The 14756-nt window shown below is 42.8% G+C and overlaps 1 protein-coding gene across 4 annotated transcripts in view; it reads left to right on the forward strand.

Moving 5' to 3' along the window:
* The window catches only part of ODAD2 (outer dynein arm docking complex subunit 2), a 225820-nt gene that overhangs the window by 80174 nt on the left and 130890 nt on the right, over positions 1-14756 (forward strand). For all 4 annotated transcript variants that reach the window (XM_066280409.1, XM_066280410.1, XM_066280411.1 and 1 more), the window contains 5 exons: positions 2249-2458; positions 6075-6317; positions 7056-7166; positions 7288-7442; positions 9053-9295. In XM_066280409.1, coding sequence (XP_066136506.1) covers positions 2249-2458; positions 6075-6317; positions 7056-7166; positions 7288-7442; positions 9053-9295 — 962 coding nt within the window. The remainder of the gene's footprint in view (positions 1-2248; positions 2459-6074; positions 6318-7055; positions 7167-7287; positions 7443-9052; positions 9296-14756) is intronic.

Here is a 14756-nt window from a genome sequence, read left to right on the forward strand (position 1 = left end):
GAGCATTGCTCCCTGGTGGGCAGAGCATCGCCCCCTGGTGGGCTTGCTGGGTGGATCCCGGTCGGGCGCATGCAGGAGTCTGTCTGACTGTCTCTCCTCGTTTCCAGCTTCAGAAAAATACAAAAATAAATAAATAAGTAAATAAAGACTATTAAAAAAAAAAAAGAAAAATTTGAGTTCCAGATAAAGTAATTTGTTCGTGATTGAGGATTGAATGAGAGGAAAAGTAAAGAAGAAAAGAAGAAACTAGTATAGAGGGAGAAAAAAAAAGAAAGAGGAAAACACAAAAAGAAGAAAAAAGAATAAAAGGAGAGAGAGAGAAGTAAAGGTTTTGGAGTGCAACCCTCATAGAGAGAAAGGAAGAAGAAAGAAAAGATAATGGGAGATGTAACATTTATGGGTAGTGTAGTTCAAGGAGAGGAGAGAGTAAGACCAGCAGAGAATTAAATGACCAAATTAGAAGAGGAAGAAAATAGTCAAGACAAGAAGATAAGAGAAATAAACGAACAAATATAATAAAATGGGATAGATTATAAAGTCTGTGGATTATTCTTGATTTTCAGAGGTTATCTTCTTGCTTTTTCTTTTCTCTCCCTCTTCCTGGTCAGTGACTCTGTACCCCGGGTTCTGCCCCTGTGGCATGCTTAGGTAGAGGTTTGCAGTTGATAAGTCTCTATGGCGATGTCATATATTGGGCTTCAGTCTTGTTGTAAGTCGAGGCTCATTAGCATTTGCAGGCTCCGCCAATGAGAGAGTCCGTGTTCCCGGAGCTTCTCTCCTAGTCTTTCCTTCCTGAATTAGTAGCCTGATGATCCAGCTATGGGTTTGCTGCTGCCTTTGCCTGGAGAGTAAGAGGCTCAAAGAGCTGGCAAATCCCCACTCTATTCTCACTCAGAGCAGGCTCAATCTGTCAGAGTCGCTAGTATAATCAGGCGGGGCTTTGGCCCACACAAAGACCTCTGACTCTGCCCCTCTGTCCGGGAACACGGGTGCCCACTCCTGGGGGAATCTCTCGCCCACTATCCGTGCTCGCCGACCAGGATATCGGGCCAGCAGCCTCTCACTCCGGGTGAGGTGCCCTGCCCACACGGAGAAGTTCGAGTGTAGGGAATTTCGCTCCCACTCACTCCCCGTGCGCTGCTTTTTGGGGCACAGGGGCGACCCCGAGACTCTGGTTTCAGCTCACAGAAAGGCTTCTGACCCTGCCCCTCTGTCCGGTAACACGTGCACCCACTCCCGGGGCTCTAGGAGGAATCTCTCACCCACTATCTGTGCACGCCGACGAGGAGATCGCTGTCCAAGTGCCTTTCTTTGTCTGGGTTTGGCGTGAGCATTAGCTTGTGTTGACTGGGTTGCCACAAGCACAGGTTTTCCTTGGCTTGGATGTCCGTGCCACAGCCTGGTTCAGACATTTGTGCCACAGCCTGGTTCTATTCACACCCTATGCCCGCCTTAGTTCCTATACTCCCAGTTCCCCGTGAAAGCAGCTCTTAGTTAGGTTAGTGAGGAAGGCGGAGTGTTTCTTCCTCCTTATTTCCTTCGGGGTTGATTATATATTTAGCCAGTTTTTTGCTCAATCATATCTTCGCATTTAGTGTGGAACTTCTGGAGGCTCCAAGGATAGATTTTTCTGTCTCTGGTTGAAGATCTTGTTGAATTTTGGGGGAGATTTATATGTATCGCTCCTTATGGCGCCATTTTTCTGACGTCATCCAAGTGTGGGCTTCTTAATGATGAGTGTTTCTTTATATAGTGGAGGTGCATATGGAGGCTATTTGTAATACTTTGTAATAGAAATTTTTTTTAAAAGCATAATTGGGGCCTGACTGGTGGTGATGCAGTGGTTAGAATGTCAAACTGGGATGTAGAGGTCCCACGTTCCAACCCCTGAGGTTGCTGGCTTAAATGCGGGCACATCCTGCTTGAGTGTGGGGTTGCTGGCTTGAGCGTGAAATCATAGATATGATCCAAGGCCCCTGGCTTGAAGCCCAAGGTCACTGGCTCAGTTGGAGCACACTGGGCAAGGCGTGTGTATGAGAAGCAATCAATGAACAACTAAGGTGCCCACAATGAAGAATTGATGCTTCTCATCTCTCTCTTTCTCTTAGATAAATAAACAAACAAACAAACAAACAAACATAGTTGGGAAAGGGTTTTTGTTTGACTTAGAATATTTAAAAATATAGCACTAGTTCTGTATTAAGCACACATTCATCTATATAGTAACCTTTTTCTTTTTCTCATTTAGATTGGTTCATTAAAAATCCTGAAGGAAATCAGTCATAATCCTCAAATCAGACGTAATATTGTTGACCTTGGGGGCTTACCAATTATGGTTAATATACTTGATTCTCCACATAAGATTCTGAAATGTTTAGCAGCTGAGACAATTGCGAATGTTGCCAAGTTTCGAAGAGCCCGGTGGGCAGTGCGACATCACGAGGGCATCACTAAACTGGTGAGTACTGCTGATGCCAGCAGCAGCCCCCCAGCTGCCATGGAGGTGCCACCTCCCTCCTCTCCTCGGGGCCACTCCTGGACGTTAATAACCACAGGGCACGCTCAGGGAGTCTTCTTTTGATATACCATGTCCTTGAGAATTATTTCTGTGTATTTATGTTAGCAAGTGGCCAAAAACCATGTTCAACCTTTTTTTGCAAAGAAATACAAATTAGAAAAAAAAAAGAGGTGTCAATTTTCACCTGTCACATTGGTAGGGATACATTCACGTCTGTGTACAGTGTCATTCAGGGGTGGTGAGAGCCAGGCCCTTAGGGGCAGTCTGGTACCCCTGCCCTCCAGGGCGGTGACCTCACCATGAGGGTTTTCCCCAAGGTGACAGTCAGGGGTACAGGTAGTTATTTATTTTATTGTCACTAATAAGAGTGACAACTGAAAACAGTGTTTTATGATAGGAGATTAGTAAAATAATTTGCAGTATATCCATAGGAAATACCTATTTTTAGCCATCAGTATCATATTTTGGAAGTTTATTTAGTAACAAAGAGTAGATGTATATTTAATGTTATATAGAACCATTACAGGATGAAAAACTGATACTACCTCTGATACCATTTGTTAAAGACATGCCTAAAAAGTATGGAAAAGACACTTGAAATAAATACAGAAAATTGTTCATAGGGGTGTTCTCTGAAATGATCACTAAATTTTCCTTCTGTTTTCCAATATATGCCAGTTTGTTGTAGAAATACTTTATAATCAAATACATGATTACTTCAATAACCGCCAATGAAAGACAAAGGTTACCATTCTGCCCAACACCTTGCCCTAGCAGGAGAGACCTCAGTCCAGTGCAGTGTGGAGAGCATCTCCCACCTCCTCAGGAAGGGTCAGCAGATCTGTGTCTGTCCCACAGCCTGTACTTGCCACTTATGGGTTTCAATTTCCTGAGATGAGAAGCCTGTCTTATACATCACAGTGCTATCCACAGCTCGGTTCCATCCATTCCTTACACAGATAGAGAGGTAATAATTATATATATATTGATTTAATGTACATTTAATGTGAATACACACACAGTGAAAAGTGCTTAAAAATTTACTGAAAGAGATTCTGTTGTTTTCATTTGTAATCTGTAGAGCACTATAAATTATAATTATTTGCTTCAAAAATAAGGTGGACTTATGGATCGGTGTGTAGTTATTACTGTACAGTTCTGAACAATTTTTTCAGCCTTTGTGTATGTTTGAAAGTTTTTGTAATAGAATCTTGAGGAAGAGATAATTATTACTATGATTATTATTATTCTGCTTAAATAATGAAATCATATGGTAGGATGATGTGACTTTCCACTGAAACTTCTCTCAGAATTTTAAGAAAAAAACTGTAGTGTAAAACTAAAATGTGCTTTTATAGAAGTCTTAGACATCATATGTGGTGGTCTGGAATTGGGACAGTGCCACTAATCTAGCAAAGATGATGACACCCATTTTAATTTTAAAAAATTATTTTTTTGTGACAGAGACAGAGAGACAGAGAGAGGGACAGATAGGGACAGACGGACAGGAAGAGAGAGATGAGAAGCATCCATTCTTCATTGTGGCACCTTGGTTGTTCATTGATTGCTTTCTCATATGTGCCTTGACTGGGGGTTCTATAGCAAACCAGTGACCCCTTGCTCAAGCCGGCGACCTTGGGGTTTTGAATCTGGGTCCTCTGCGTCCCAGTCCAACGCTCTATCTGTTGTGCCACCACCTGGTCAGGCTTAATTTAATTTTTAACAGTAGTTAAATCAGGTATAGGAAAGACCAATAATAAATAGACTAATAATAAAATTACATTGTTGTATTGAGAATACATTTGGAAAGAGCTAGGATTGGAGATCCACTTTCAGTTTGCTAGGTGTTGGGGAAGGGTAGAGTCCCCAAGTAAAACTGGAAATGAGGGAGGTCACCAATGCAGAGATGGAGCAGTAAACTGGTTATGGCATCAGAGCAAGGAACAGAGGTCAAGATCAGAGCAGACAGGCCACAGTGGAATTGGAGGACCAGTCTGGAGAGGAGACCTGGTGTCTGAATGAGCAGGGAGAATGCATCGGCCCAGACACATTGCAGGAACCAGTGCTGTTAGCCCTTGGTCCGTTTGCATGCTCCTCTGTGTGTACAGCATACTTGAACCTGTCACTGAAAACCATTGTAGTCTTTTCTTGAAGTGTGTATCAAGTACAGAACAAGGTGGTGGATTTACGAATATAAATAAAGGTATGTTCCTGACTACAGTCACATCGTGATCTCATGGTGATAGGGCAGAGGGTATATAGGCACAACTAAAAGTATAAGGGTGAGTATTAGGTATTTCATGGAAGTCAGTCCTGGGATGAGTGGAGGGACAAAGTAGAGGGTGGTCAGTCGACTCTTCTTAGAGGAATAAAGTTGAGAAAGGCTGGGGAGAGTTGTTGCCTTTGCTGAGTCTTGACATGTCAGTAGGTGTTTGTCTGGCAGATGCACCAGGGAAAGCCATTTGAGGAAGACGAAGTTGTGTTGGTAAAGGCGCATTGCTTGGAAACAACAGTGAGTGCTTGGAAAGCATAGTGCTTTCTTTAATGTGTCCAGACCTCGGTGAAGTGGGTCACGTGGTAAGAGGTGAAGACAGACGACCGCAGTGACCACCCATCCAATGAGCTACAAGGTTTGGACTTCATATAGATAATGAAGAATAATTGTAGCAGACAGATACTTTAAACTATCTGCCCTGTGTTCAATTCATTGTCTTAGAATTTCCTCCCACGTTGCTATCCTGTCTCCAGTAGGTGCCTGAGAGCCATGTAAATACTCCCCACCTACATCCTTCCTGGGGCCATAACTCATTAGACCTTCGGTTTCCACCTGACTCCGGCTGCTTCTGCTGCATCTCTCCCAGGAATTTGGATATAGGAATCAGAGGCTCTGCTTAGTCCAGGCTACTCCCTTCTACACTTGGGTTGATGGTCATGACTGTGTGGGTAGCATCCCTGGAATTTGACCTGCAGAGAGAGAAGAATGGAGTAGACGTGCATATGATAAAGACAGCTTTGGGAGGCCTGGTTCCAGTTCCTTTACCAGCACCTTTCAGGTGCTGCACCCATATGAGCTGCCTGTCTTTAGCGGCTTGTTTATTGCAGTGGACAGAGAGGAAGGGGCCTGGCAGCCGTGCCGTTGGCTTCAGGTGGTCTCTGTAGTGCAGGTGGAGGTGGGTCTCATGATTTTGACTGTGTATAGACCTTTTCATTCTCATTAGGAAGTTCTAGTGGCTTTAGGGAGCCTACTTTTCTGAGATACTAGGGCTGAGGACGTGGTTTACAAGTCTTACTAATGGCAATGTTACAGCTGTGTTAAGAAAATACTGTCTTGGTGGGAATAAATTTCTTGTGGAAGGAAATGTAAAAGCTCCCAAGCCTGGAGGAAGGAGTTTTGAATGGTTTTGTTTCTTTGCTTTTACTGACTGCTGTGTAGTATGAAAATTAACTTTAAAATATACTCTTATATTTGGTGGAGGTGAGCTTGGTCGCAGCCCAGCCCTGAAGCTATCGAGGGATGCGTTTTTATTGGGAAGACTCGTGTTGGTCTGTCTTGTAGGTTGCTCTCCTCGACTGTGCACAGAGTTCTGCAGAACCTGCTCAGACGAGTCTGTATGAGGCCAGAGACGTGGAAGTGGCTCGCTGCGGGGCGCTGGCGCTGTGGAGCTGCAGTAAGAGTTACGCAAATAAGGAAGCCATTCGGAAGGCTGGCGGGATCCCATTGCTAGCCCGCTTGCTGAAGACATCTCATGAAAACATGATGATCCCGGTGGTGGGAACACTGCAAGAGTGTGCCTCAGAGGTACCAGGGCCAGTTCTGCTTCCCGACTCTCCTTTGCTTTGAATTTCTTTAGCTGAAAAACAATTTGTAAGGGTAGTATGACTGCTAAAGACTTTTTTTCAGGAAGTTAAAATTTTATTAGAGCAAATCAAACCAAGTTGCTCTTTCTTTCTTCCTTTTTTTTGGTATTTTTCTGAAGCTGGAAACGGGGAGGCAGTCAGACAGACTCCCGCATGCACCCGATCGGGATTCACCCGGAACGCCCACCAGGGGGCGATGCTCTGCCCATTTGGGGCGTCGCTCTGTTGCATCCAGAGCCACTCTAATGCCTGAGGCAGAGGCCAAGGAGCCATCCCCAGCGCCTGGGCCATCTTTGCTCCAATGGAGCCTTGGCTGCGGGAGGGGAGGAGAGAGACAGAGAGGAAGGAGAGGGGGAGGGGTGGGGAAGCAGATGAGTGCCTCTCCTGTGTGCCCAGGCCGGGAACCGAACCCAGGACTCCTGCACGCCAGGCCAACGCTCTACCACTGAGCCAACCGGCTAGGGCCCAAGTTGCTCTTTCTAACATTAACTGAGTTGCTACTTGTATGATTTATTTTTGAAAATGTTGATTAAATTATCTTTTTGTTATATTGATAATGTTAACCTTGGACTTTAGTGTGTTTGTAAGAAAGTCTATTCGGTGTAACTATTAGTAAATATAAATAGACACTTATATGCATGCATTATATGTACATCAATATTTACATTCATACTCCTAGGAAAACTACCGAGCTGCAATCAAAGCAGAAAGGATCATTGAAAATCTAGTGAAGAACCTGAATAGCGAGAACGAGCAGCTACAGGAGCACTGTGCCATGGCGATCTACCAGGTGCGTGGGCCCTCAGCACCGGCCTAGGCTGCTCTTCACGGGGGTTCGGGCTGCAATGGAGCCTCTTCGACAGTCACTGTAGCTTGCTCACTGACAGTCTGTGACTTGACTTTTTGTGTAGTGTGCAGAAGATGAGGAAACCCGTGACCTAGTGAGGCTGCACGGAGGACTCAGACCCCTGGCCAGTCTGCTCAATAACACTGACAATAAAGAACGTCTGGCTGCAGTCACAGGGGCGATATGGAAGTGTGCCATCAGCAAAGAGAATGTGACCAAGTAAGACAAGGCGTTCGATATTGTGTAAGAAATGTGAGGCCACCAAAACATAACCTTGTAATTTCATGCTATGTCAAGAAAGTTGATTTTTATGCTACTCCTCTAGTTTTTATCAATGCATATTTTGGTCTAAGTTGAAAGAATTCAGGAATTCTTAGAAACGGAACACCCCTACTTTCCATCCCACCACCTGACAGTGGTTTTTGGTCAGGGGCTTGCTGACATCCTCTTTCTGTGACAGCGGACTGTCTGGCACACGGGCAGCACTTCAGTGAGAAGTGCCTCTCATTTCTTACAGAGTCCTGTTGTGGTGAGGAGACGTTCCCACTGAATCTCTAGAGATGGAAGTGGTTTCATTCTTTTCCCTTTTATGAAAATAAGCAAGATGTGTCATATCAGCCAAATGCCAACTAACCAGTTAATCTTAAATAGTAGTCATTTTTCCAATATGATTTTAAAATATTTATAAACCTTATGACTATTTGGTATAATTTAATTTTCAAATTTATCTCTTCACTTATTTTTAGAGTTTTCACTCTCTATGATGGGTGTTCCTTGTTTCATTGTGATGATTATCTTAAACAAACAAACAAAAAAATCACATGTGTACTTTAACACAAGAGAGGTTTATTTTGTTTTGTTTACGTAAAATGGTCTCTAACATGGGGAAACAGCCCTTAGCATGGTGGGATTGTTGCCTCTCAGTTCTGGAAGCAGTAGCTATTTTAGAGGCTCGACACATTGCGGTTAAGGACACAGACAACTGGGTGTGGGTGCTGGCTTCACTGTTCACCAAGATTCAGATTACTGTATTTTTTGCTCCATAAAATGCACCTGACCATAAGACACACCTAGGATTTTAAGGAGAAAAACAAGAAAAAATTATTCTGACCCAAATGGTGTGTTAAAATATTTAATAAAATATTGTATTTTTCGCTCCACAAGATGCACAGTCATTTTCCTCCTCGACTTTTTTGGGGAAAAGAGTGCATTTTATGGAGTGAAAAATACGGTAACTTTTTGAAAATAGGATTATAATATATAGTATGTACACTGTAAATTTTTTTTTAGGTGAGAACTTTTTAGGGGAGATAGACAGACTCTTGCATGCACCATCACTGGGATTCACCTTACAACCCCTGTCTAGGGGATTGGCTAAAAACCCAAGCTATTTTTAGCACCTGAGTTGGAGACTCCATGGAGCCATCCTAAGCACCCAGGGTCAATGCACTCAAACCAATCAAGCTGCAGGAGGGAGAAAGAGACAGAGAGAGAGAGAGTGAGAGAAAGATAGATAGATAGAGAGAGAGAGAGAGAGAGAGAGAGAGAGAAAAGGGGAGGGGACGAGAAGCAGATGATTGCTTCTCCTATGTGCCCTGACTGGGAATCAAACCTGGGATATCCACATACTGGACTGATGCTCTACCACTGAGCAAACTGGCCAGGGTCCACTGTAGTGTTTTTGTAAGGATGGAATGACCCTATAGTTGCAGTGAGTAATTTTTAGCTATTAATATTATCACTGTTAATTATCATCAGCTAACTTTATATCTAAAATAATAGTGTTCTCTTTTCCTCCCTCCTCACCTCTTTCCCTGAAATGAACTTAGGTTTCGGGAATACAGAGCCATTGAAACGTTGGTGGGACTGTTAACTGACCAGCCTGAAGAAGTTCTTGTGAACGTGGTGGGCGCACTGGGAGAATGTTGCCAGGAGTATGAAAACCGAGTCATTATCCGGAAATGTGGTGGCATTCAACCCCTCGTGAACCTCCTGGTTGGAATAAACCAAGCTCTGCTCGTCAATGTCACAAAAGCCGTCGGGGCTTGTGCAGTAGAACCTGAAAGTATGATGTAAGTGGCTCTACGGACGGAAAGGTTTTATTTGAGGGTATTAGGGGAAACACTCGGGTAGTCGTGGAAGACTGCCATCACTTAAAATAGGTGTACATGAATAATGGAAAGTAAAATGCATTTGCATATAAATAGCCATAGGGTTACCAAATTATAACTTGGTATAACATGGAAGTCTGAAGCTGGGCATATTGGGAGGACTTGAAATACCAGTAATCAATTTACCATACAAAAACCTTAATCAACAAAACTTGTCTCTGTACCCCAGGGAAGAATGATCTTTTTCTGTTTCACTGAGGTCCTGAGCAATTCTAGGCAGCATTCCCATTGTATCCTCCTTGTTTCTCAGTTGAAGTCAGCAACCTATTTTGTTCACCTAAATGGATGGGAGCAGTTGAGGAGAAAGACAAAGGATATTATGCTGTACTTTTTCTCCTTGAGCAAATTATTGTCTAATTAGGGAGACTCATATGTGGTACAATTTAAAAACAGTAGTATAATTATATATCCAGAAGAAGGAGGAACCTATATGGGTCAAAGTTGTTGTATTAGGGTTCTCTTAGAACCAACAGACCATGTGTATGTGTGTGCATGTGTGTGTGCGCGTGTGTATGTGTGTGTGTCTGTGTGTTTGTATGTGTATGTGTGGAGAGAGAGACAGAAAGACAGAGAGAGACTGAGACAGAGGGATTTACATTAAGGGATTGGCTCATGTGATTGTGGAGGATTGCAAGTCCAAATTCTGGTGAAAAAGGCTGGCAGGCTAGAGACTCAGGAAAGAGTTGTAGTTTGAGTTCAAAGGCAGCCTTCTGGCAGAACTCCTCCTTGCTTAGGGAGGTTACTCTTTGTTTTATTAAAGCCTTCAACTGATTAGATGAAGTCCAATGATATGGATGATAATTCGCTTTACTCAAAGGCCACCAGTTTACTGTTAATCTCACCCCAAAAGAATACCTTCATAAAAATAAGCAGGATGATGTTTGGCCAAATATCTGGTCACCTTTTAGCCTAATCAAGTTGACACATAAAAAGGAGCATCATAAACCCACTCCTTGTCAGCTCGGTGTCTGTACAGGCATCTCAAACCACACTTAATCTCTAAATACAGAATACCATACTTCTGCCTGGTTAGCTTGCCTATAACCAAAATGAAATAGTCATTTCTCCAGAAGAGGAAGCAAAATCCTTGAGCAATGTTTTCTTTCACTGATATCTTGTAACTTAAATACTATGAGGTAAAGTTCACAATACTGTACTTAAAAACTATGACAAAGTCAGTATATTTCATGATACATGATGACAGGATAAGAGAAGGAAGAAAACAAAGATACACACACACATTTATAACAAAACAGGAAGGAACACTGACAATTATGGCCTCGTTTCTGTAACTGGTCACATGGCTGTTGCTGGGATCTGTAACTGCCTTCCATCACTGCCCATCCTGTAGCCCTTTAGCGTCAGCTAGAACTTCAGTTCTTTGTGGTTCTTTACTAGATGGGGTGGCTTCATTCCTGAAAGGTCTGGGCCATGTAGTAGTCCTGCCTGGATTGGATTTGTTGTGGTTTCCTATTGGCTTTAATCAAGGGCATGTCATAGTAAGAGATACTCCAAGGGACCTCCTGTGTTCCAGATATATTTATCCTTATATGTGTGTGGGAAACCAGTCCAGTGTGCCCGTGGTTGTCAGGGTCAGTTACCCCAGCCAGCACAACAGCTCCCTTCCTTGCTTGTTGATGTAGAGGCACAGGAAGGCCAAAGTGGCTGCCTTAACTCCCAGTTCAGTGGCATCGTTGTTGTGTCTCCTGGTGGAATCATTCTTCCCTTTGGAACTAAGACCTCCAGGCCAGCAAAGCATACAGTTATGAGGACAGAAGTAAAAATTTTGCTAGTGGGTCACTAGCTATAATAGTAAGTAGGGCTCCCATTCTCATACCTTGATTCCTGGACCCATGAATTCTGACTGTGGGAGTAATAACACCCTACTGTTTACAGGTATATAGCTCTATTGACCCAACCTGTAGAATCCTAGAATCCCAACAGCCTCCCTTCTTTTCATCCCATCTCTGTCCCCTTCAGTCCAGATGACAGTGTTTCTATTGAAGTGGTTGGTTGACTCTATGACTCACACCTGTAACTCTTTGTCACATAATTGTCTAGCTGTACCCTTGATGTTTGCTCTGGAATGCACTTTCTCACTTTTTGCAAAACAAATAAGATGAACATTTTCTACATCTCCAAGTTTGGTTCATTTTTGTTTAACAATTTTCTCTCTTCTTGCACTTCACTATAATTAGTAAGGAATAACAAGGCCACACCTTTAATACTTCATTTAAAAATCTCTTCTGGTAAATGTCCAAGTTGTCGCTCACAAGTCTACCTTCCACAAAGCATGAGAACAGAATATTTTTTTAAGTAAGAGGACGGGAGATAGACTCCCGCATGTGCCCTGACCAGGGACCAGGATCCACTCAGCAATCCCATCTGGGGCTGATGCTCCGACCAACCGAGCTATTCTCAGCACTCGGGGCCAATGCTTGGACCAACCAAGCCATTGGCTGTGAGAGGAGAAGAGAGAGAGAAGAAGGAGAGGGAGAGAGGAAAGCAGATGGTTGCTTCTCATGTGTGCCCTGACTGGGGATTGAACCTGGGATGTCCACATGTTGGGCTGACACTGTAATCCACTGAGCAAACTGGCCAGGGTCATGAGAGCACAGTCTAATCAAGTTTTTTCTACTTTACAACAAGGAAAACCTTTCCTTTAGTTCCAATAACTTATTCCTCATTTCCATATGAGATCTCATCAGAGGTACCTTTAGCATTTATATTTCTGCCAGCAGTCTCTTCAAGGCAATGCTAGCTTTTCTAACATATGTACCTCTCATCTTCCAGCCTCTACATGTCACCTAATTCCAAAGCCACTTCCACAGTTTTAGGTCACAGCAGCACCCCACTTCCCTGTACCAAAATTTATTAGTTTTCCAGGGATGCCATAACAAGGTTCCACAGAGTGGGAGGCCTAAGCAACAGAAAGGCGTTTTCTCACAGTTCTGGAGGCTGGAAGAGGAGGGTGCTGGCAGGGCTGCTTTCTCCTCAGGCCTCTCCTCTTGTGTTTGGTCACCCTCTTGCTGCCTCCTCATGTGGTCGTTCCATTGTGCACTTGTGACCCCGGCTTCTCTCTGTGGCCTCATCTCTTTTGATAAAGACAGCAGTCATACCGGATTAGGACCTACCTAGGGACTCCATTTGAACTTCATTGGCTCTTTAAACATGCTACCTTCAAGTGTAGTCATATTCAGAGGTTCTGGATATTAGGACTTCAACATGGGAACATTTGAGGGTCACAGTTCAGTCTACAGTAATTGTCATAATTAGTTTTCTGGGGGAAGTGGCTGAAGTGTATTGTTAATGGACGGAACCTATTTGAATGAGTGGAAGAGCAGGCAAGCAGGAATAAGGGACACATGAACAGAGACTTGAGCAGTGAGAAAGTAGTGAGAATGGAAAGACCAGTCTGAGGAAGACAGAAGTAAGAAGCAGACCACCAGTCAGCTTAGGTCAAAGGAGTGACCTTGATGGCTAAGTTTATCTGCCTGAAATCTCAGCATTTCCTCTTTTTGAAGTTGTGCCAGCATTTAGCCTTGCAGGTGTTCTTGAGCAAAGATTAGTCCACAGGCCTACCTTACTAATACTGAATCAAGACAAAACGTGGTGGGGGGTTTCCATTCAGTCTCAACAATCTGGCTCTGTGCCATCTTGAATCCTATGCTTCCCTTGATTGCATTAAGTGATTCAGACAATGCTAATCCATAGAAATTTTCAGGCTATTAAGGAAATAATTTAAACTTATAATTTGCATTTAATAGTTAGTGGACTTCAGGGCAGGATACAATAGAGCTTACATATTTTAATAAATTACATATTTTTATTTTGAGTTACTTATTGTTTACATATATGTATAATCTCCTATGTCATTTCATTCTGATTCACTCATACATTTATTCAACTCATTTAGAGGCTGCTGTGTACAGATGTACCCTGCACAACTGTAGGGAGTTCTGTTCACATAGACTTCTATGTACAGAGACCACACATTGTGTGGCCATCTACAGAACCCTGCTGAGATGCTGTTTACTGTCTATTTCATCATTTGATTACTAAAAAAGGCTTATTCCCTATGCCAGTAGTTTCTGGTAGGATCTTCTTCCCTTAGCTATACCTCCCAGTGTCTGAAGACAAGAATCATTTGTATCCAATTGTTTAGATCCTTTTCCATCATACGAAACCAAAAACTCTAAGACAGTCATAGAATTTTGTTAATGTGATTCTCTTTCAGGGTCTCATGGCTTCACCCACCTACATGGCTGATAGAAAAGCCTCCAGATCTTTTTTTGAATTTGGTTATAAGACACTTAATCTCAGGTTTTTAGAAACCAAGGAACACTAGTTACACACATGCTAACTTTAAGAGAAGAATATTGGCTGGAGTTGTTAAACAATTTCTAATGTTCACCTTTTTGGAAAAACACGTATTCTTAACTGAATAAACACCTGTCAGAAATGACTATGTCTTTTGCTCTTTGGCTCTTCAAAACAGTATTTTTTTTTTTGGTCTAAACTCAAGTCTTAACTACTACCAACTCCCTCTGAACACTTTTTGAGCATGTCTCCTCTTCCTTGCTCTCAGGTGAGGTTCTTCCATCTTCTACCTGGATGGGGAAAGCAGGTTCTATTTGGTGTCACCTCAGGTGTCTCCTTTCTCTTCCCACGCCTTCCTGCACAGTGCTGAAATTTACTTTTCTGAACTCTAGATCTGATAATGTTGTTTCCTTGGCACAAAGAACCCTCAGTGGCTTCTCAGTGCTTTCAAAAGCACACCCAAGTTCCTTAGCCTGATACTCCAAGCCTTTACCTTCTGCTTCCATTCCGTCTGTCAAGCTTCATTCTTCCCTGCAAGTGTTAACTATCTAGAGTTATAACATTATTTGTATAATACTTATTCATTGAAAAAGTGTTTATCAATCATCCAAAAACAGTGTGATTGAAAGAGAGCAACTGGATGAAAGGAGGTCACTTTGGTTGGAGTGGACAGAGGGAGGAGAAAGTGGTCTCTGGGTGGGCAGTATTTGAACCAGGACCTGAAAGGAGAGGAGACGCCTGAGGGGAGAATGTATCATGGAGCAGCAACATGAGCCCTGAGGCAAAGTGAGTTTCCCTTGAGTGAAGCTAGCTGGGAATTTTTTTATAGCTTTCAAGCAGATTTTCTCATTATTAGCTCAACTGTTAGCGGTATACGTTTTTCTATCACTGTGTGATGGTGTTATCACTCATCTTTTTATGATGACTACTAGTTTTATTAATAAATATGGTGAGTTTTATTTATACAGATTATAGGTTGTTCTTGCAAACTCCTGCTGCTATTCTCTATCTTAGATTGAATGACTTCTACATAAGTCATTTC

Source organism: Saccopteryx bilineata, chromosome 5 (assembly GCF_036850765.1).
Source record: "Saccopteryx bilineata isolate mSacBil1 chromosome 5, mSacBil1_pri_phased_curated, whole genome shotgun sequence".
NCBI classification, from domain to species: Eukaryota; Metazoa; Chordata; class Mammalia; order Chiroptera; family Emballonuridae; genus Saccopteryx; species Saccopteryx bilineata.